We start from the raw sequence: 24136 nt of genomic DNA, 5'->3' as shown, positions 1-24136 counted from the left end.
TGTTAAAAACAGACTTCACTCACAAAATATTATTCCCAAATTCGTTAGGCTATAGGCCTACTTAATTAAGCTGCACTCCTAAAGCTGCATTCGTAGCCAGACTGAAAAGTCACAGGAACCTGTAGTGCTTATTTTATATGATTTGCAAATTCGTAAGGCTATATGCCTACTGCATTACGCTACACTTCTAGTTCTCCACTTTGCACCCTATTATGACATGTTTAATGATGGACCTCGAAACTCCTAAACAATCAAAGAAGACGTATACAAAATTGGGCCAATCATTGTAATTTCGTATATCATTGGTGGGGGACAACTAAAGTTTACAAATGTAACCCAGGTTCTCTGAAGGAGATGAGCTTGTGAAGCGGTTCGCCGGATGAAATGGCGCGCTTGCAGCATCTCTTTATTGGGACAGATGATAGGCAGGGCTGTCACTTGCAACTGTATCAGGCGTGATTAAATAGCGGTCTTCAGCGAAATGTACACAACTCCCTTAGTGAGGGGTCTCCCTCATCTCCTTTAGAGAACCTGGATTTATTTCCCATTTATTTGCGTTGCCTTGCCATTTCATTATTGATTCTGCCACCAGAGTGCAGCCTGAGAGACAGACTGCTTGTTTCTCGTTGTTGGCAGGTATCGGGGGTCGATTTTCGCGTTAAATTCTCGTGGTTCTGGCATCACCGTGCCCTGATGGCGGGTTGCGGTTCTGCTTGTGTTAGAATTGTTGCGGGTCGGGTCAAGTGCGGGTTGTGAAAAAATTGACCTGCGTGGAGGGAGGGTGGAATGCGTCTCATTGTTGTGGCTAGCTGCCTGCCACATATATAGGCTTTAAAAAAAGAAAATCCCCAAAATGGTGGCAATCCGAATTTCTTCCGCAATCTTATATTCCATAATGCATAGGACAACAGCGCCATCACTTTGTTACCTCTCGTAACAATTTCTTGAGGAAGGTAATGTGTAGATTAGTGATTCTGAGCAGCGCCTTGCTCAAACCGACCCTCAAATGCGGAGGCTGTCTCGCAGGGACAAGGTCACAGACCTTTGCAAGCTGTGCGCGGTTTATTTTATTTAAATGTATTTATTTAAGAGCTACAGAGACTTTTATCACACCTGGCAGAATTGTTATTGGCTGAGAAGATGCTAAAGAAAACATCTGACGCATATTATTTTGTGTTTTCTCCACTTTATATGACATATGCAACCTAATGTAGAGGGTTACTTTGTGATTAATCACTGCAAATCATGCGATTAACTTGATTAAAACATGTTATAGTTTGACAGACCTATATTGTGTATAGATTGCTACTGTAGTCTATAATTTTGATACAGAACATGGATGTCGAGTTAGGATTCCACCCGAGGGTTTGCGCTTTCATTTGATGTGGAATACAATCGTGTGTTATACAGAGGCGCTATGTAATTTGGGAAAGAGTTAACTAAATCTGTTTTCTAACCCTAACCCTAACCCTGGTTAAAATGATTTGTGTTTCCAACAGGCTTGGTTGAAGTAGGAGCCAATGAGAGGAAAGAAAGGAATGCACTCCTCATTCAGATCATATGCTATTGGGCTCTCATCATAATTTCTCTGCACATCTCTTTTTGGATTGGACAACTTTTTCCCACGTGCTTTGGCCGGTGATGCTTAAATATGGCCTGAGAGATGGTGCTGTAGTGAGATTTCAGACACGGACCAGTTTAGGCCACAGGATGACATCGTTAATTAAGGGGCTCCTCTGTTGCATCACCATACTTGCCATGGAGGTGCAAGGAACATACCGCCTTTATGGATACCAACCTCAGTATCATGCGGACAGTCCTAGACAGTTTCAGCGGAATGTCCAACAGCAGCCAGCCCAGAGTGTCCAACAACCAGCTCAGTTTTCACAAAGAACTCTTGATTTGGGAGGTTGGTAAATGTTTCGTGCCGTATGAAATATGTTTGACTATAATCATAATTAATATATTGAATAATATAAATTATAATTAATAACACATATATTATATTTTATAATAAATATTGGACACGAACGCTCGTGCGGTTTCGAATAAGGTGAGAGTTGCCCGTTTTAATTCAACTCATTTCAATATTCAGGCATATATGCATTGTTGTCGTCATTAAGAGTTTCAAACGTTTGGGTGTTATATATTAAAATTCACTCAACTCACTCAACTCCAAATTGATCAAACTCGCAATTGCAGCGGTCTGCGTTGTGATTAAAAGCCAAAGGTTCTTAATACACCAAGGTAGTTCAGTGAAGGGTTGGGTACTGGAGAGACATGAACAAAGTCACTTGTTTAGTGAATACAAAAGGGAAGAATATAGGCATATAACCAACATTCTGCTCTTAAGCCTTTCTGGTATTTCTTTTCAACTACGCGTTTCAATGGCAGTTCTTTCAGTTACAGTTCTTGTGCTTGCAATACACACGTAATATATGTTACTCAACTGAAATATCTAAATTGATATTATTGGATGGAACTGCCCCCTGGTTTTTCCTTTTGGTGTGCCTAGGATAATCATCAGGGGTATATGACAGTTGCCGAATGCTGCCCTAGCCTATTGCTCAAGTTGGCTACAACCTCATGAATGGAAATGTCCAATCCCGATAACTAAAGGTAACCACTTCCACTTTGTAAAATGATCTTCATTATGAATGCTCGTGCGTTTTTATTGTAGCCAGTGCGTGAAGTTGGTGTGCGCTCAGCCCGGTTAATTCACAAATGAGGTGAAGTTAGTTAGTTTAATTCATTAGTGCGCAGCTTAAACAGATAACAGGATAGAGAATATAGAAAGTCATCAAATTAATTTCAAATAAAACAAAGTGCGTGTCGCTGTGGTGTGTTGCAGTGGTTGCAGCCTACCTGCTTGAAGTGACCACTCTTTAAAAATATAGATATTAATAGATAGATATATATCTTCAAGGGTGCCTGGGCCGCAAGCGTTCAGATAGATAGACAATTGGTTTCAGCAGGCGCAAATCTGATCTAGTTGCGGGCATAACTGTGGCCTTAGATAAATCTACCCTATTGTAAGGAATTTGTCAACAAGGTAATTATTGTAATCCAAGACCTGTTGTTAATTGTAGAACAAAGACTAGTCTATTACATCGTTTTTGACAAACAATGTAGCAATGTGTTGGCATCCCTTTACCTATTCAAAGTCTAAGCAGTCTCTAGAGCGACCCAATTTTAGGAATTGTATAATCATGTCGGCCTATTTGTATTTCCACTTGAATATTTCAAACGTTATGGAATCGTAATGGACTCCGAGAAACTAAACTGTGATCGTCATGTTTTCATGAATTGTTTAAGCATGCTACACCAGAAGCATAACAATTGAAAAGAGAGAGGCACTTGTGAACGCGATTAAACATGGTTGAAATAAATAGTATCCTGTCTGATTGACTATATGATCCGTTTCAGCTGAGGTGAGATACAGTAAACTGACACGCTCGTGTGCGTGGGTCTCTCAGTTAGAGGTGCGGTGGGTGATTTATCCACGTGTTGTCCCTTTATTTCCTGTGTCCAACCAAGAACTGAAGATATATGGCTGTATAATATAAATGATCCAAGAGTTCAGAGCATGTGTCGGCCTTATTACCTATAAACATAATACTCCCGACAAATCCACAACGTTTACAAATAGTTGAAATCATACTTACATTGACATCAAACTTCTGATCTAATCAGACATTAATGCCAATGTGTCAAATATGTATATACACAATATTGACACATATTAACAATTGTTGTAGATGACGCCCCTCCTTGTCTGAATTAGTGACAATTATTCAAACTTATGACTGAAAAGTTAGCGGAACGTGTAGTGCTTATTTGATTCATTATCAGTCTTGCTTCTTGCAGTTTTGCGCTTATTTGAAGGCAATCCACGGATATAAGGTAGGCTGAAATGTTACCCAAGTTTGCAGTGCTTATTTGAATAATTTCGGAGGATTATTTCAAAACATCAATTGGCCAAAAGGTGCGCTCTGAGGTGCGCTCTCCTCTTTGAATCATATTATGTTATCACATGCAAACCGACAGATACCGATCCCTAGTCCCCTCCTCGATTTCATCGTGGGGGACAATAACATGTATTACTTAAAGCACACTAGTACAATGTGTTATTACTGATAATAGGCATGCTGTATGCCATAAGTCTTTATATTATATTATATAATATGTTATGTCTGTTTATGACGCATTTCTTTCAACAGAAAGTTCAGATAACACCTCAGGACCATTAGATGATATAAGACGTTATAATGACATTCATGCTAACAGTGCTTTATGAACACATTATAATGCATTGCATAACTGTGCACTAGGGATGGTTCACTATTTTGACACTGTGATATTGATACGAATTACATTCGTTTTTAGATAGGCTATATCTACCGTGTTTACGATCGACCCGATGTTTTTTAAATGCTCGCATTTGTTATTTAGTTATGTCGCGATCACTCAACTTGGGGTACGAATGGGAGTGAGTATAGGACCAATTGAATTGCTTTTTTCTCCATTAAGCGCCAAAACTAACTTAGATATTCAGAGATCAAACTTTTGTCAACAAAGCTAAGACTTGCGAGAGAACACTACAAATGCGATCGTTTATATGTGCACCATCTCCGACGTCATTCTAATTGTCACAACGCGCAGTCTACGTTTAATCGTTAGATTTAAACGCTGATTAAATATTTACCATCTTCTCACTAATGCTTTGGCTAATAAACGTTTTTTGTACCTCATATTTCCATGTAAGCCATGCCTGCATCTCATAAGCTTGTAGGGGCAAACAAAATAATGATTGCTTTACTGCTTCTCCACCCCCTCTCCCCTTCCCTCCTCCTTGTGGCCCAAAGTATATGGCAATAATTACAGGTTTTATGGCTATCACTACTATCACCAGCCACCAAGGAAATGGCCAGTGCAGTACCTCCAGCCCACAGCACAACCAACAAACAAACAGCCGGTCAGTACCTCCGGCCCACAGCACAACCTCCAAACAAACAGCTGGTCAGTACATCCGGCCCACATCACCACCTCCAAACAAACAGCTGGTCAGTACCCCCAGCGACAAGCCCACCGCCACCAGTGCTGGCACACGTATTTGATTGAATCCCTCAAAAACCAATTGCTGAGTAGAACTCTCAAGTTGTATTTATGTATCTGTATTGCTTTCCTTTTTTCTCCTCTTCTTGTCCTATTCAGATGATTTAGCTTTGTGACTGGTTGACTTCAGTGGTATTACACTCTGCAGGATATTCTTGAAAGAAGTAAGGCTTTAGCAGGTGTATGTTTGATGTTCTTGTTGCAGCTGTCCTGCATATTGAATATTGATACATGTCTGTAACTTATCTTTCAAGTATCCATATATGTGTACTTGTCCCAGAAATTCATCCCTCAAAGCTTTGCTTCCTTATACTCACATATAATTGTGTTAACATTGCTTAAGTATTGATCCACTCTCCTTGCATTAATTTCAGACTTTTTCAGAATGTGTCCTTTATTCAGAAACTTCTTTGATTTCTAACATATCGGTCTCATATATTTGGTGCATGTATGACTTAAGCAGTTACTCTATACAACATGTCAAACATGATTATTTGCACTCAAAAACTAATTTTCATACTCTCCCAGTGTATACAAACAGCAGTGTCTTCTTGATTGGTCCTTGCTCTTGGAAGTTAAAATGTATTAAATATTTCACATGCCTGTGAATCATAAGGTAATAAAGTAGTAGTGCCATTTCAGATTTTCTAAATTGTGTAATTCAAAACCAAGGGAGGTCAACATTATCGTTAAAATGTTGCATAATGCACCTTGAGTAGTGAAATGTTGTCCTGTGAAATGTTGACAAATACTTGATCTGGAAACATACACATTAATAACATGTTCTATTTGTATTGGCCAATATGTCAATGCACTTAAAATAAATGTAACAAATACACTTGCAATTAACTAAAGATTATCTAAAAAGGCATTGCAAAGCATGTACTCTGTAAAAATGTATTAAATTTAAATTTGAATCTTGATTATCATTTGAATTTATCCTTTGCATGCAATAACTGCCTGATGTCTGCAACCCATCTTCCCTGGTGATGCTCTGCCAGGCCTGTACTGCAGCCATCTTCAGTTGTTGTTTGTTTTGAAGTCCTTTTGCCTTAAGTCTCATCTTCAGCAAATTAAATGTTCAATTAGATTTAAATTTGGAGATTGACTTGGCCAGTCATGAATTTTCCACCTTTTGACCCTGAACAATGTGTTGTACAGTAGGTTTGTGCAGTAGGTTTGGGGTCATTGTCTTGCTGTATGATGAAGTGCTGTCCAATGAGTTTGGAGGCATTTCATTGTAACCGAGCAGACAAGATGTTTCTGTACACTTCAGAATTCATTCTGCTATTGCTGTCAGCAGTTACATCATCAATGAAAGACAAGTGAGACAGTTCCAGTGGTAGCCATACATGTCCAAGCCATAACATCCCCTCCACCATGTTTCACAGATGAGGTGGTATGCTGTGGATCTTAGGCAGTTCCTTTTTTTCTCCACACCTTCCTCTTGACATCACTCTGGTACATGTTAATCTTCATCTCATCTGTCCACAATACCTTTTTCCAGAACTCTGCATCTTCTTTTAGGTACTTTTTTGCAGTACCTAACTGTAACCTGGCCACACTGTTTTTGAAGCTAACTTGTGGTTTGCACCTTGCAGTGTGGCCTATGTAGTTCTGCTGGTGAAGTCTTCTGTGGATGGTAGTCTCTGACACATCCACACCTACTTCCTGAAGAGTGTTCCTGATCTGTCGGACAGTTGTTTTTTTTATAATGTTTTATTATGGTGAACATTCTTCGGTAATCCACTGTAGAGGTCTTACTTGGAATGGCAAACCATTCTTTACATTTGATAATACCTTTATCATAGATTTATATAATGGTTATTAGTTTTGATATACAACATCTAAATATGATAGCTTGTTTTTTAAAGGTCACATTTCAAATCTGTAATATCAAGGTTTTGAAAAATCAGGGCCTTTAAGTTGATATTGAGTCCGGTTCTCCAGATATCAAAGGGCCCCAATTTGCTTCCACAATTTAGTTGACATGGGCATTGACTATTGTCTATTGTCTATAAAGTCTGTTGACATTGACATTACGTTGGTAATTTCGTTCAGTAAAGTGTCAGTTAGCGCAGAGACGTAGGGCAGATCTTTGGCAATGAGTGGGTGTTGATGATTGAAAATGATCTATATATATTGTATATGAAAATAGTAAATATCACGTTCATTAAACCAGATATCGATTTACATATTTGCAAAAATATATATGATATAAAAACGAATACATGTCACACGTCAAAATCTAAATATGCTGATATCAAACTCAAAATACTTGGATATTGACCATAACACCATACATTTACATTGATTTGCTCCTATTTGTCTCTAATTTAAGTCTTACATACTGTGTGTCTGAAATACTGTAAAACAGTATATTTTGGAATTAAATGTAGTAGAATGTAGTTCTACTACAATTTGAAGTAATTAAATTACTAGTAGTTGTTTTGGGCTGTTTATTTTTGAAAGATCAAAAATTCTATTTGGATTGCAATGGGTACTACAAATACTTAAATAGAAAAGTATTTAGACCCAGGTCTGATTGCAACACATTTCTCATACAATAAATGCATTTTCACCAAGTTAGTGTTATGCAATGTACTTGTAGTTAAAGGTCCATTATGTAGATTTGAGCTTTAAAATAGTGCTAATTGACCATGGTAAATCGGTAGTGACCAAGGAATGAGATTAAATGATAAAGAACGTAAGGGGGCTGTTATTGTCGAAACAAAGCGCTTTCTAAAATCTGGTCTCATGGTCTAGCACTGGCCTTTACATACCTATATTACGTTTTGTTTGATTATAAGAATATGCACACAATTTCTGCTAGTAGAGAATGCAGTATATGTATGTATTAAAATGTTTCAGTCTGGCCAGAGATGTCAGCAAAGTGTGAGACTACATGCTTTTAATTTTAACTTTTAATTGCAAGTTTATCGAATAGTTTTAGGTGTATTGACATGATCTCTTGGCCAAGATGTTAATCTTGTGCAAAATGTTCACTAGGGTGTATCTATACTCCAGTGTGTGTAGTTTAAACCATTCCATGCTCAGATAAACATTATGATACATGTTTTTGCACATAGGGCCTGTAATGAACTGTAAAAGCCGGCCCCTAGACCTGGTCTTCATCATCGACAGCTCCCGCAGTGTGCGACCTGCTGAATTTGAGAAGGTAAAAATCTTCCTGGCTGACATGGTGAACACATTGGAGATCGGTTCGGACGCCACGCGAGTAGCGGTTGTCAACTATGCCAGCACAGTGAAGATCGAATTCCTGCTGAAGACATACTTCGACAAACCCAACCTGAAGCAGGCCTTAGTCCGCATCGACCCCCTTTCCACTGGTACTATGACAGGCCTTGCTATCAAGACAGCCATGGAGGAAGCCTTCACTGAGGAGTCAGGGGCCCGTCCCAGCTCAAGGAATATTGCCAAAGTAGGTATCATCGTTACGGATGGGCGGCCCCAAGACAAAGTGGAGGCAGTGGCTGCTGCAGCCCGGGCCTCTGGGATTGAGATCTATGCTGTGGGTGTAGACAGAGCAGACATGCAGTCCCTTCGCCTCATGGCCAGCCTTCCATTGGATGACCACGTCTTCTATGTGGAGACTTACGGGGTCATCGAGAAGCTCACCTCCAAGTTCAGGGAAACCTTGTGTGGTAAGAAAGTGAACATAATTCTGGATAGTAACTGATGACAGATTAATTAAAAAAATATGTTATTAACAATTATCAAAACAATACTTTGAATCTAAGGTTGATTATTTTACCATACTAAGCCAATCAACTGTGAGAGTGTTTGTTTACAGGTTTGGATGCCTGTTCCCTTGGACATGACTGCCAGCACATATGTGTCAACAACAACGCCATGTACTACTGCAAGTGTCAAGAGGGCTATGTATTGAATGACGACAAAAAAACATGCTCACGTAACAACGTCAAGCCATTAAAAGGTATTCATTTTGAGGTTACCGTATTTACTGTGTTTGAGTGTAACAGAGGAACCAGAAAGTTTGGGCTTGAAATCTGGCGAGTATGTGGTGAGGTTGTGACACAGCCTGACTTAAGCATTTACATCAATGTAGCTGCAGAGCGAAAGGGATACATTGAATCATTTTTTTGTGCAGCAATGCTAAATTCTGACTTACCCTTGTCCTGTCCTGCATTCCAGCAGGTGTAATACATGATGTGGATAAAGCAGTGGAGAGAGACCCCGGAGATCACCTCAGAGCCTTTCAATGGGCATTACTTTCAGTCAGCCAATTTTAGGACCTTGGACTCCATACTGTTGCTCAGACCTTATAGAGCAAGCTTCGGTTTTTTATTTTTAATAAATTAGCAAACATTTCTAAAAAATATAAAATGTGGAAAAAGTGTGTCTGAATACTTTCCGAATGCACTGTATGTGTACATATTGGTTTTACCATTTGGAAATGACAACACATTTTATACATACATATAACGTTTGCATATTTGCCATCTACCTGAGGTAAAAACAGAAAATATGGTGTTTCGCTTCAGTAAAAGTACTAATTATAGGGAAATGGCAGCATAAGGTTACCTGTGCGGTGCATCTGTCTTACTGCTCAGATCAGTCCAAGAGTATGTTTGTAAACAAATCATAAACATAATAGGTAACATAGTGGTGGTGGGCCAACATTTTGTAGTTTCAGAGATTCCGGATGGTGCCTTTAAAGTTTTAAAATGATTGTCTAGGCTTTGCATGGACCTGCTGATTTGCCACTGACCCCTCAATCATTGATGCACACTGTTACTTTGAATTGAACATCAAGTTGCCCCAGTTCATTGTAGTTATTTGGTAGCAATTTTGGTGAAACGTATAAGTTACTAAAACATTAAAAGGTCAAGATCAAGTTAATATGCTCTTATTTACAAGTCTTGTATCAAAATGGTAAGAGGAGTACTTGGAACTCGTAACTTGGTTACTTAAAGGGTAACAATATGAAGTGTGGGCTTTTACCTCTTTTTGCAACTCTTTACTTTCAGAAGAAGAGGAAGAGGAACAGGAACAGGACCCAGACCCAGAACCAGAACCAGGAACAGGAAGGGAGGTGACAGGGGAACTGAGAGAAGACCCTTGCATGTGCGAGGCTCAGATTGCCTTCCAGAAGAAGGTTCAGTCTACCATACAGGAGCTCACCAGCAAACATATCCTTTCACCTCACAGATTGGCTCACATGTATGGCTCCTTTTCCTCCCTCGCCAGGTTTAGCAGTCAGATACAGGACCAATTTGGTTTATGCATTCTTTTAAATGCTTTGTCAAGAGCATACCTCATAACTCATAGCGCTTTATAAGACATGTATGGCTGCATTATAATGTACTTTATCATTCTATAATCATCCTGAGTTATCATTAGTAATTTCATTGTCTGTTCAAAAAAGTCTTATGGACAGACAAAACATATTATTAAGACATTATAAGGCATCATACATGCCTATAAAGTGTTATATGTGTGTTCCTCAAAGAAAGCCATGACACCGGCATACACAATGCACTTTCAATACATTTCTCATCATAGGCATTTTGTCTTGGTATTAGCAATTTCCTCTACTGTAATCACCTTTTAAAATTTAATGATGACTCTGCTACTCTTTCTATGGCTGAGGTAACAGATAATAAACAGATATTTTATGCTGTATTGAAGTATAAATACAATTCCCTTAACAGTGTGTCCACTAGATGACATATCAAGGAAGGTTCACCAGATTGAAGACCAGCGTTGATTCTAAAGAGTGGGCAACACCAAGAAGACAATTCAGAGCTTATCCAGTTCACCTCCATCGAAAATGTCTGTTTAGTGTCCTATTTTAGCATTAAAATCCTCCATTAAAAGTCAGCCAAAAATAAGACTCCTGTATGTTTACTCAACATAGGAGTTGAAGAGGTACTACCCCATCGATGCACTGCACCCCTGTGTTGACAATCCCACAGTCACTTCATACTTTTTCAGTATAGCTAAAGTTGTCCTATGTCAGTGGGGTACTTTCATAGCATTTGAGAGCTAATTGTTTTTCATAAAAATGACCTTAAATGCATCCTCTACCAAGATCTGGAACTTCATATAATAAATCAAATAATAATAATTTACTTACATACTCCCAAGCCTGTGTGAGTATTAACTGAGCTATTCTGCCAATTTTAAACCAGATTATACGTCCAGATTATATGTTATATCATCTTTAAATAATTGTAGGACATTAATTCAGACTTCAAACTCAATTGCTACCACACATTTTTATTTTACAGTGGTAGAAAATGTATTGTGATGAATGTGTGACAGATCTAGATTATTCAGTAAATGCCTTTTTACATTTTTTGATAGATTTTTTTAATTTGTATTGTCATATTCTCAATATACATACATACATACATTAGATTAGATTAGATTAGATTCAACTTTATTGTCATTGTGCAGAGTACAAGTACAGAGACAACGAAATGCAGTTAGCGTCTAACCAGAAGTGCAAAATAGCAGAAAGTGCAATGAACAGTATTTACAGGTAGTGCAATATATGAGCAGTAAGTAGTGCAGTATAATATAAGTAGTGCAGTGTGAGCAGTATATGAGTAGCAGTAGCATTATAGCAGAATAAATAGTTACAGTATGAACAGTGTAGCAGCATAAGAGCTGTATAGGTAATGCAGTCTAGCAGTATATATGTATTAACAGTAACATGAGGTAGATAGCAGAATAAATATAAATATGGAATGCCGTATGAACAGTATAAACAGGTATGTACAGTATGTGCAGAGTATTAACAGTAGTATTAAGAAAATATATGGATATGTGCATTATGAACAGTATGAACAGTATGGACAGATATGTACAGAAGAGCAGTGGTATTGAGTAAGAGCAGGGGAGGGGAGTAATAGTGCAATTGTCCGGGTGGGGGGGGGGTTGCAGGGGTTGCAGGGGTTGGTAGGTTGTCAGGTAGGTGCAGTGTTCGAGTTCAGTAGGGTGACAGCCGCAGGGAAGAAGCTGCCTCTGAACCTGCTGGTTCGGGTGTGGAGAGACCTGTAGCGCCTCCCGGAGGGGAGTGGGGTGAAAAGTCTATGGTTGGGGTGAGAAATGTCCTTGACAATGCTGCGTGCCTTACGCAAGCATTGTTTGCCCTGGACAGCCTCGATGGAGGGGAGTGAGGAACCGGTGATGCGTTGGGCAGTTTTCACCACCCTCTGCAGTGCTTTCCGGTCAGATGCCGAGCAGTTGCCATACCATACTGTGACACAGTTGGTAAGGATACTCTCGATGGTGCAGCGGTAGAAGTTCACCAGGATCTGAGGAGACAGATGGACCTTCTTTAGTCTCCTCAGGAAGAAGAGACGCTGGTGAGCCTTCTTTATCAGGGTGGAGGTGTTGAGGGTCCAGGAGAGGTCCTCAGAGATGTGGACACCCAGAAACTTGAAGCTGGTGACTCGCTCCACCTCAGTCCCGTTGATGAGGATGGGGGTGTGTGCGCCAGCTTTAGACTTCCTGAAGTCCACAATGAGCTCTTTGGTCTTCCTGGTGTTGAGCCAGGTTATTGTCGTTGCACCACACTGTTAGGTGCTGGACCTCCTCCCTGTAGGCCGACTCATCGTTGTTGCTGATGAGACATATGTACATACATACATACATACATACATACATACATACATACATACATACATAGTGTAGCCACTGTAACCCCAATAAACTAAATAAACAAAAACCAAGAAATGTCAATGTTCCAAGACTGATATTATACACTAGAAAATACTCAGTGACTTAAAAAAAAATACTCAGTTGAGTCATGGCAAGTAAGACTAACCATTAAAATGTTCCATCTACTTACAACAATGGCAACAGATGCCTATTTCATCTCATTGAAAGCTGTGTGAGGACCAAAGTTTGATATTGCATAGCCATAGTGCTCTCCAGATGCATGTTGACAACATCACTGTTGGGGCAGCATCTCTGTGTTGAAATTCAATCTCGACATGCTCCATTTTAATTGTGCAAAAGCACCAGATGCACATATGAATACTCACAATACATGAATTAGGATGTACATAAACTTAATTAGAAAATGGCCTTTATTTAAGCATATTTTAAGTGAACAAAAATCTGTTGCTAGCGGTGCAACACTATAGTGCTACGCGTATCCAGTCTGTTTAAGATAATTTCAAACAGGGAATGTCCATCATGTGTGTCCGTTTGTGTTTGTTTATAAACAAGTGTACAGTAACCATGTTGTCCCCCACAAATGATGTGGTTGTGGTTGATCATAGGTGGGTGTGTGTGCTGCTGGAAGCATGTAGGTGTACGCTTCGGAAGCATGTTAGGCTGTGCTACAAATAAAAAATATATCAAATAGGGTGAAATGGGGCAGGCACACAAATATCAAATATATAAAGTACTTATTGATACTTAGAATTTGAGGAATTTTTTACACTTTGATTTTGCCGTGACCCATTACATGAAGATACTGTGAGCCATTATTGATCATTTTTATGCAATGTGACTAACAATGCACATTACTCCCAAGCAGCATCAATACATGTTATAAAAGAATCAGCATATGTGTATTGTGCATCATCTCTTAAAGTAGCCTACTGAGTTGGATGAACATGTGTCCATGAGGAATGTCTTGAACACACTCATACAAGTGTTTTTTGTTCTGTTTGAATGTGGACTCTAGATATTCCAAGGATTCTTCTAAATAGGCTGAACCCCGCCCCCAACAGGCACAAATGTTCACTATTTGAAGTCCACAAATAATGTATTTTTTGTCTAAAATGTATAGAATGACCGGGCTATACAGACTACACAATGAATTACTGGATGACATTTTTACATTTACATTTTAGACATTTAGCAGATGCCTTTATCCAAAGCGACTTACAACAAGTACATTTGTCTAAAGTAAGTGAATCATCTTTCATCATCAGAAAAACAAATCTATGCTAGGACCAGGGGCCACTGGTAGTCACAATGCTAGAAGAAGGAAGGATTACTTTTTTCTCTTTACAGTAGAGAAACTGTACAGGGGGGTAGTGGGGATGAAGAGGTCTTTAGGAGGGACAGTCAAGATCTACTTGAGGCTACTTGACAACTGAACAGTATTTAGTGGAATCAATTACGTTTCAATTATCTAATCTAGCCAATCTAGATTTACTGAAGTGTATTCTATGGAGAACTTTATATTGAATGTCACAATCAGACACAGGAAGGAAGGAAGAAGAGGTGTTCACTCTATCTATTGCTCCATCTACTACTCGCCCCCAAACATTGTACCCAGCTCAACCTCCCTTCTACTTCTAGTCCAAATAAGGTATGAGCAGTCAAGGCCACTTACATCTCGGTACAGACAAACTTGCTTTGGACACAGTGCCTAATCTGAAAATTGAGAGATTATAAAGAGGTTGTATTTAGAGTTGAGAATCTCAAGGTTACTGAAGGCAATGGAAAGGGGCTCGATCACAAGAGCAAACAGGAGGGGAGATAAAGGACAACCCTGGTGGGTAACACATGCCAAGGGGAAGTAAGCAGATCTGAAGTTATTGGTACAGACACATATTTGGGGAGAGGTGTATAGTAAATGGATCCAGGAAATACATTTGTCGCCAAATCCAAATTTCTCCAAAACTGAAAATAAGTAGTTTCACTCTCTTCTGTTTATGCTTTTTCAGTTATGCAGGGGCATAACACAGCAACCACAGCCTCTGGGGAGTTAGTTGTTGCTGGGGAATAGATACAGCAATGATACCCAGTAGAATCTTCTCTAAACGAGCAGAGAGGGTCTTAGCTAGAAGTTTATTATCTACACAGAGGAGGGAGATAGGTCTATAAGATGAGCAGTCTACAGGGTCTTTCCCTTTTTTAAGTGGAGAGGGAGATTGCAGCCTGTGTAAGTGTGAGAGGTAGGGAATAATTTGCCAAAGACATCCAAAAGAAAGGGGGCTAATTTAGCACAACATTTCTTATAAAATTCTGTTGGGTAGCCATCAGGGCCAGGAGCCTTGCCACTTTCTCAGCATCAGTTGGAGAGTAGTGGGAGTGACTAAACCAGCCAGGAAATTTGGCTTCTGACATGTAAAAGGATGAGTAAAAGGACCCAAATGCTTCATTAATATCTGCTGGAGTAGAATGCAAAGCACTAGAAACATCCCTTAACTATAGAATGACGCGGGTAGCAGCCTGTCCTTTAAATTGATGGGCTAATAACTGGACCTGCCACCATATTCATAGTAGGAGCCCTTTGCCATTAAAGATAGATATTCAGCTTTACAAGTAGTCTCTAGGCTTGCATTTTGATATAGTTGTCTCTTCTGATATGATAGAATCTCTGTGCCTCGTCAGCCTGGGCAAACTTGTGCGTCTCGGCATCAAAGTCCAACGTCAGAGTAGCAGTCTGAACTTGATTCTTGTCTTGAACAGGAGGGATTTCACTTCGGCAAATTCGGCTCGTTTCTTGGACACATTTACGCTGTAATCCGGCATCGGACTTGGTAGCTGAGCTAGCAGTTCTCGCACACTTCCATGACAAGGACACAGCCCTTGTCATGGAAGTAGTGGAACTGAATAATCATTGGCCTGGGCTTGCCATTTTGCTCAGCGGATTCCTTGCCCAGTCCAGAATTGCGGGTGTGGGAAAGACATCGCCAAGCACCTCCGGAAAAAACATATCCATGAATCCCACAGCATTGGCTCCTTCGGTCTTCTCTGGGATGCCGATGATGCGTGCATTGCAGCGCTGAGAGCGGTTCTCCAGATCGACAGTTTTTGCTGTGAGACGTTCATTTTCAGTCAGGAGTGTGATGCAAGCGGTTTCCAAGTCGACAATCCTGTCGCTTGTAATCAGATAGAGCCTCCTCCAATTTGGTTATTGGTTTGCCATGGTCCTCAGTAGTACTGCAGACTGCACTCAGTTTGATTGCAAGTGAAGCCAGCTCACTCTCAAACGTGTTCTTCAACTCGGAGACTAGCATGGAGTGGAGTTTGTCCAGGTCTGCAGGTAAGTGTGAGGAATCCACCATCTTAGCATCTGGTCGTTGCGTTAGCGGCGTTGCTATTGGAAGTCGAGAAATTGTACCACTTGGTACTTTTTGATTGCGCAAATTATGGGCCATTCAAACTTCAAGTCAGGAATAGAGCTTTTAGTTAAACTTAAGGGTTGAAAAAATCGGAATAAGAATTAATTTGACCGAAAGTAGCGAGAGCCACCCACAGGCACGTCTGCCATCTCTCACATTCGACCGGAAGCCCAATAACTCATCTTTTAATTGTCTGTCTGCTCAGGCATTTTCGTCTTGGTACTTGGTCCAATCAGAACTTCAGCACTTTACACAATGAAAAAGGCAGCCAACAGCATGCCCCAAACCAGAACGAAGAAGTAAGCAATGTTCAACATGGTAGCATAATGCGCATGGTGTTGCCGGTAGTCGTTTGGTAGATGATGAATCTGTTTTTGGGTGCATTTGAATTATAAAATGTCATCATCGCGGTGTAAGTGGCTTTGTTCAAGCCTGTTTATATTGTCAAACATTGTAATGATCAGAGAAATTGGCTAACAGAGAACCTGTGCGCTATATGGTTGTGGCTATAGTTTCTAAATGACGTGCATAATCTTGACTGTTCAACTTCACCTGTTTATTTGTGTCCCTTATCTGTCTTGATTTACTAAACTACTTGGTTTACTAAACTACTTAAACCACACAATGTGCATGCCACTTCATTTTCATCTTTAACGATAAAATCAGTGATTTTAATGCAGTGCATCCAAGGAAACTCTGTTTATCCACCTTTTTATTTTGGTGAATAATGTTTACCCACCTTTTATCCTTGGTCTGTTATGTGCATTAGGGTTTTCCAACCTATTCAATCCATGGTGTTCAGGGTTTGACCACATGTTTTCTTTTTACCACTACATCCCTAGATAGGATTATATGTCTATCGCAACACTTTATCCTTTCAAGTACAGTAGCAGTTTGAATGGTAGGAGCAATAACTTCGATTCATAATCACTCTCAGCTGGGCCCATCTAACCAACTGATGCCCCTAAAATGGATGGGCTTGTAGTGTGGGAAGGGCCAGAGGGGGCGACGACACCTAACAGTTAACCTTCTTTAACCGTTTGCTAGATAGCTAGCTATCTTGTTCGTCAATATATATATATATTTTTAAAACATAGCATAACATACATAATTTCTGAAATTGTGCATACAAATTATTTCGAACAATTACCTTAAAATACCAAATTAAAAAATGTTTGTCACTTAAATGTGTACACATGCCGTAGTTTATGGGAAGAATCTATCTTCTACCTCCCGTATGCAAATCGCAATAATCACTGTGAACCACTGTGGCCACCATGCTTCGTTATTCAGACCTCCCAAGTACGCCAGCAGAACTCAGTATGTACTTGACATTTAACGGACTCGAGTTTGGAACTGCACTTGATCACATGCGCATATACGTACCTGGTATACGGTATTTTGGAATATAGCCACAGCCTAAAATACAGGGCATGCCATCCAAGTAGAAGACTACAACTACCACAAGAGAGAGGAAGCATTTTGTGACTCAACTTCCGGTTTACGGTTACCCTGGGTTACCAAGGAAAGCGTGCAAAACTACTTAACCAGCTAATAATGTAGCTATACTATTGCAGGAGGAAAACAGAATTGTTTGATGCCAGACATGTTTTTGGTTATGCATTAACTATACATATATAGTCAATTGGTAATCTACTGCTATTCCAGAGAATTGTGTACATAAACCAGCTAAAGCGAGCTATCTAGCTACCTGCTCTAGCTAGCCAGCTAGCTATAAGCGCTCCAGTTCCTACGAACGTGCGTTGAGTTAACGTTACTGGTCAGAAACGATGTTTATTTATCTCAGTAAAAAGGTAAGACTTCCTCCCTCTGACATTTACACAATATCTGATGGTATACCTTAAATGGCTTGCTAGTGTGCACAGCTTCACAGTTGTTGTTGAGATGGGCAAGTTAGGCGTTGCAAACGCAGTTTTTGTACTCTATGTCTGTCGCTGATTGTTATTTTCTCCCCCTTTATGATCATCATGCATGCACCATCAGTATATACTAACCAACTAGTTAGCTTTTTAGCCATGCTATGTAAAACGTTGATACCCATTAAAGACGGGGTTGGGTTGATACCCATTAAAGTGCAGTGATTCCTGATAACGCATATAGCCTACAATTAAATATCCATAAATTGTCCTGAGCAAAGTATCCAGTTACAAAGTAATTGAGATGCCTTGATTCAGTGAGTTATCAACATGCCCAACCCTCTCTCTATCACAGATTGCCATTCCCAACAACATACGGCTGAAGTGTGTCTCTTGGAACAAGGATCAAGGCTTCATTGCCTGTGGAGGTGAAGAGGGTCTTCTGAAAGTACTGAAGCTGGAGACACAAACAGGTGAAATAGGTTTCCAAGTCACTAGTTACCTCACAGATGTGCTGTTGATTATTTATGCAGTTATGCAATGTTTTAAGACCATGTGATTCAGATTCCACATTTATGAAACAGCTATTGGAATTGTTTGTGAAAAGAATGAGCTTGGCTACTGTTGGCAAAATCTGCCATCTCAGTATGAAGCCATGCCAATCAGAGGCAGTGAAATGGGACTCACTAAAAACATGGAATCGGCTGGTGGGTGTGACATAAATTAGACAGCAGAGCAAGTGTGCGAGAACTGTCAGGTTCCAGGATTTCAACATTCCAAAGGCGCTTAGCTCCAGCAAGGTGTACTGTATAGATGGCTCTGAGTAGGGTTGGGTGGTACACATTTTTTCACACCGTTATACCAATGCTTCGGTACCGTCTGCCCAATGGAAGCAGAGACAATAGGGTGTGACTGGGATGGCTGTTGTTCTTGATGATCTTCCTGGCCTTCCTCTTACATCTTTTAGAGTAGATGGCTGGGCCGTTTTCACCACTCTCTGCAGGGCTTTAAGCTCGTGAGCAGTGCAGCTGCCATACCAGACGGTGATGCAGCCAGACAGGATGCTCTCAATAGTGCATCAGTAAAAGTTTGTGAGGATCTGGGGGGACGTGCTGAATTTCCTCAGCCGCCTGAGGAAAAACAGACACTGGCATGCTGTCTTGATAACTGTGTGGGTGTGGTGTGATCATGTTAGATCCTTAGTGATGTGGACACCAAAGAACCTGAAGCTGTTGACTCTCCACCTCAGCCCCTCCGATGTGGATGGGGGCGTGCTCCTCCCCTGTTTCTTCCTGAAGTCCACGATCAGCTCCTTGGTTTTGCTGACATTAATAGAGAGATTATTATCTCGGGAACAGTCAGCCAGGACATTTATCTGACTCATTGTTGTTGAAGATCAGGCCAACCATGGTGGTGTCATCAGCAAACCACTGTTGCTACCATGTAGTCAGTGTAAACTCTCACCTACTGTATGTGGCATATAAATTGTGGTAATTGTAGTAACCCTAGACAGGGTCATATTGTCATCTTTCTATGTAGCCTATATGTCTAGTACATTCAATTAACATTTTTGTTCCATTTTCACATTATATTATCCTCTTTTTCTTTGTATTTGTAACTTTCAACAGATGATGCTAAACTCAAGGGACTTGCAGCACCCAGCAATCTGTCAATGAACCAGACCCTTGAAGGACACAGTGGTAAGTAAGGGTGTTTTCGAATGACAGATGTGTCATTTTTTTACCCCAAAGTGCGGGCGCATTCTTGGTCTCTAAATGTTACGAGCACATACATTTTCCCCGATATATTGATTTTGATGTCTGCTAAGAGGTTAAAGCATTATTGCAAAATTCTGAGATTGACATGAAGAAAAAGAGAGGAAAAAGTACAGAAAGAACAATTGTCTGTAAATGCTCTGTTTTTGTTCCTGATTACAGGTGCAGTGCAGGTTGTGACTTGGAATGAACAGTACCAGAAGCTAACCACAAGTGACCAGAATGGACTTATTATTGTGTGGATGCTCTACAAAGGTATCTTTAAAGTTCTATGGTTTGTCCAGAGAAAATGTATAGGGGGTTGGTGAAACACAGGATTCCTCAGGATCCCCAAGGTCAATTCTGTCTGTATAATTTGTCACTCTAGTTTTTCAATGTCTCTCCTACTCGTCACATCAGTTTTAATAACTGTCATGAATAAACGTTTTAGATAAGTAGTGCATGTACTATTTATAGATAAGTATTTCTGCATTGAGAGACATTAACAAGCATTACAAATTGTAAGTATTAGAGTAATGAATAAGCATTTCTAAAGCACTTATAAACACATTCATTCAAAGTGGTTACATAGTGTTACTATAACAAGACATGCATGGCAGGGTTGGAGTCAGTGGCATTTCAATTTAGTCAATTCAGGAAGTACATAAAATTACAATTCAATGATTTCAAATAGGGCATTTATTTTAAAGTATTTGAAAACAGAAATGAGAATTTGCAGAGGAAGCCCCTATGTGCATGGACACCTCTACACTTGCCATTTACACTAACAACACAGGAGCTAAATAAAATAATTGATCTGTCATTTAAGCATTTGCATTACATCTTTCAATGTGGCAGTATTGTACCGGATAGTACTAAGAAAATGTCTTACTTTGCTTTTCCTTTTCATTTTGGAAGGCATTATGCATACTCAATCATGAAAATGATAATGCAGTACAGAGTTTTAAATTTAAATGTTCATTGTGTCACAAACAATGCATACAAACAATGCAAAAGTCTATTTCAAGCAAGAGAGACATTCTAGCTGACTTGACAAAGTGCTGTTAATTCCTGTTGATTGTTCTCTGTATGTTCTCTTATTTTGTCCAAAAAGGCTCATGGTATGAAGAGATGATCAACAACAGGAACAAGTCTGTAGTGAGGAGCATGAGTTGGAACGCAGATGGCCAGAAGATTTGTATTGTGTATGAGGATGGAGCAGTCATTGTTGGATCTGTGGATGGTAAGTCTGCCTTCTTTGATTCTGCTCTTCTTTTTTGCTTTTGAAGAGTTGCTCCAATCAATCTACCACATAAAGACTGATTTGAGTTTATTTTAAACTAAAGTTTAATAATAATGAGGAGAAATAACTGTTGGTGGGCCAGCCAATCACTGTTTCACCAATTATGGATGGCAGCTTTAATGTAAAGTGTTTCAAGTTATGGAAATGATTTGCTCTTCCTTGAGTGTTGCTAGTTGTTTTCTTACACCCATGAATTACATAATTGGTAAGAAGAAAACCGTCAGGAAGAAAAGGGGCATGGTTGATATAGTTGTTGATTTTGTATTTTGTTAGGTAATCGGATCTGGGGAAAGGAGCTAAAGGGCATTCAGCTTGCTTATGTGGCCTGGTCACCAGACAGCAAGATCCTCCTTTTCGGAATGGCCAATGGGGAAATCCACATCTACGACAATCTAGGGAACTTCATCGTAAGTGCATGATAATGTCCTTCGACATTTGCCACTGCAATTAGTAGCCAATTTGTACCGATCGAAGGCGTTTATGAAAGACAGGTAGGAAGTCATTTAAATACTGTAATATTTTGAGCTCACTGGATTATAGTTGACTAGTTGATGATAGTTGACGCTCAGATCAGTCTTCCTGGTTGAACCTACGCTATCAGCTTTATATTCTGTGGCCCATAAGTATTGATCTCGTAACTGCAAGTTGTTCTCTGTGCACCATGCTGTTAAAAGCTGCACTTCGTGCCTGTAGGCAGATTACGTTTTATTTTTTACATTTTTTTTTTACAACCATTGTGTCATCTGCAATTGTAATAATGTAATTGTTGACAAAAATGTAATTGCTTATTTTTTGTCATAAGCCTACAACATACTCAACAGCATGCTGTATGAGATGCTGGCATTTTCCCAAACATTTGATATGCACATAAACCAGTGGCGTTTCGTCATTCAGGGCCAGTGGGAATTGGCCTGTTGCACAAATTAAGCATCACCCTGTCATATAATTGTATCTTCATATCCTACCATTAGTAAATCTAATACTTTTTATCTTTCGGTAATGAAACATTCACGGCTGTGCTTTAGTTTATTTTCCTTTCTCTGACTGCAGCACATTTTTGAACCACTAGGGACATACTTTGAGCATGCGCACAACCACTTTCCCCACTCATAGCGTTTTATTAACAGAGAGGGGCCAGTCCTGTTCTGGACAACACAACCACGAATATCACCGGCCATCATGTATGAGGTGGACTATTTACTCACCATTCACTTCAGCACTTTGACTTTGGAGGAAAAAGTTTAAGTGTCTAGGGAGCACACAAGCCTATGGATTTAATTATTTAATTATTCAATTATAACTGCAAAAGACAGAAATTGCTGTTTCAACCCTGAGTGGTTTCAGAGGAAAACATGGCTAACATCTTTTTCATACCATTTATATTTTTGTAGCTGTACTCGAATTTGCCTGAAATCCTATTAATTTCTATGGCCATTTGCTCTGAATGGGAACATTTTAAAATATTAAGAAGAAGAAGAAGAAGAAGACTCTTTATTTGGCCATGCAATCAATTCTCATCAATTGTAGGAATTTGACACGTGCACACCCCTCCCGAGACAACACACACACACACCACACCCCCAAGGGAGAACAGAGCTCTGGGCACAGGGCAGCCATATTCGGCGCCGCTGGAGCAGTTAGGGGTTAAGTGCCTTGCTCAAGGGCACAACGGCAGTGGTAGGAGCCTTAGATATGATGCCAGTAACCTTCCAGTTACCAGCTCACATCCAGCTCCCTCCTAGGGTGGGGATCGAACCACCAGCCTCCCGATTGCTGGCTGGCCTCTCTAACCTCTAGGCCACCTCTAGGCCAATTTCGCATGTTTTTTGAGATCAGCATTTTGACAATTCTGCAGTGTGTATAAGAGACCTCCTGCTATGCAGACATTGAGACCATTGTTATGTTGCAGATGAAGATGGCCCTCAGCTGTCTTCACAACGTGACTGGTGCCATCAGCATTGCAGGGATCCATTGGTATGCAGGGACAGAGGGCTACGTCGAGCCAGACTGCCCTTGCTTGGCAATCTGCTTTGATAACGGAAGATGCCAGGTCATGCGTCACGAGAATGATGAAAGTGAGTAAATTGGTGTTATGATTACATGGAGGTGACACAATACTTGACTGTATAATATATTCTGCTGCTGTATCTAATGCACATCTGCCAAACAATACCACAATCATGGTCTTTATATGAGGGATATTCGTTTGACGCTTCTTGCCTTTTCCATGTCTCATGAAATAAACTGTCCTCTGTTTCAATTGCATTTCATTCTATAAATGAAATGCAATTTTATATAAATATAAAATTACATTAAAATAGAATTTAAATGTAATTTTTTTTTAAATAATTGAGAAACAGTTACATGACCAAAAGCTAGTCAATCAGAGAAGAAAACATACAAATGTTACAGCCTACATGTTAGACAACACTTATATTAGCTATTTGAAAAAAAATGAATGGGGATTTTCAGCTTGAACCGGAAGTAGGTTCAACAAACTCAAACAAAACTACATTCTGACGCTTCTAGTACAAATACGAGTACACCCCCGCACACCCCTAGAAATAATGACGCTACAAATAAGGATAATGGTGAAACAACCGACGTCACCTCCAACCCCCTTCCCTACTAACCCTTTCTCTTACCCCCTCTTCAGACCCAGTCTTCATAGACACGCTCATGAACGTGGCCAGTATCCAGTGGAACCAGTGTGGCAGTGTGCTGGCCGTGGCTGGTTCCCTTAGAGCCACGACCTCGGAGAAGGAGGTCAATGTGGTGCAGTTCTACACCCCATTTGGAGAGGTGAGAAAATCTGTCCATTGTGCAGAGCTGTCAGATGTTTAACAGGGTTCTCTCCAAAGAATGTTAGAGGGCGCTATGCAAACTTGTCGACTTGGCTCCACCACTATGTAAACATTTCAGAGCAAATGAAACAGATATTTAGTGATGATAGAGTAACTATTACTGATTGCCAATGACATTGTTGTTAAAAGCGAAAGTGAA

General features: G+C 40.0%; 2 protein-coding genes across 2 annotated transcripts in view; both read left to right on the top strand.

Moving 5' to 3' along the window:
- Window positions 1-1710: 1710 nt before the first annotated feature.
- On the top strand, window positions 1711-15598 carry matn3b (matrilin 3b; the record flags this gene model as incomplete). Its single annotated transcript, XM_083684120.1, has 5 exons — window positions 1711-1909; window positions 8205-8780; window positions 8930-9049; window positions 10185-10320; window positions 15466-15598. The coding sequence occupies 5 exons, from the start codon at window positions 1711-1713 to the stop codon at window positions 15596-15598; spliced, it is 1164 nt and encodes a 387-aa protein (XP_083540246.1).
- A 2336-nt stretch (window positions 15599-17934) lies between these two features.
- Window positions 17935-24136, top strand: part of wdr35 (WD repeat domain 35) — a 30356-nt gene continuing 24154 nt past the window's right edge. The window contains exons 1-8 of the mRNA XM_083683421.1: window positions 17935-18013; window positions 18432-18549; window positions 19705-19776; window positions 20014-20106; window positions 20945-21073; window positions 21407-21540; window positions 23043-23208; window positions 23790-23935. Of these exons, the coding sequence (XP_083539547.1) occupies window positions 17990-18013; window positions 18432-18549; window positions 19705-19776; window positions 20014-20106; window positions 20945-21073; window positions 21407-21540; window positions 23043-23208; window positions 23790-23935 (882 nt within the window). The 5' untranslated portion in view covers window positions 17935-17989. The remainder of the gene's footprint in view (window positions 18014-18431; window positions 18550-19704; window positions 19777-20013; window positions 20107-20944; window positions 21074-21406; window positions 21541-23042; window positions 23209-23789; window positions 23936-24136) is intronic.

This window comes from Argentina silus (assembly GCF_951799395.1).
Source record: "Argentina silus genome assembly, chromosome: 13".
Taxonomy (NCBI): domain Eukaryota; kingdom Metazoa; phylum Chordata; class Actinopteri; order Argentiniformes; family Argentinidae; genus Argentina; species Argentina silus.
This window is presented reverse-complemented; position numbering and strand designations above follow the sequence as displayed.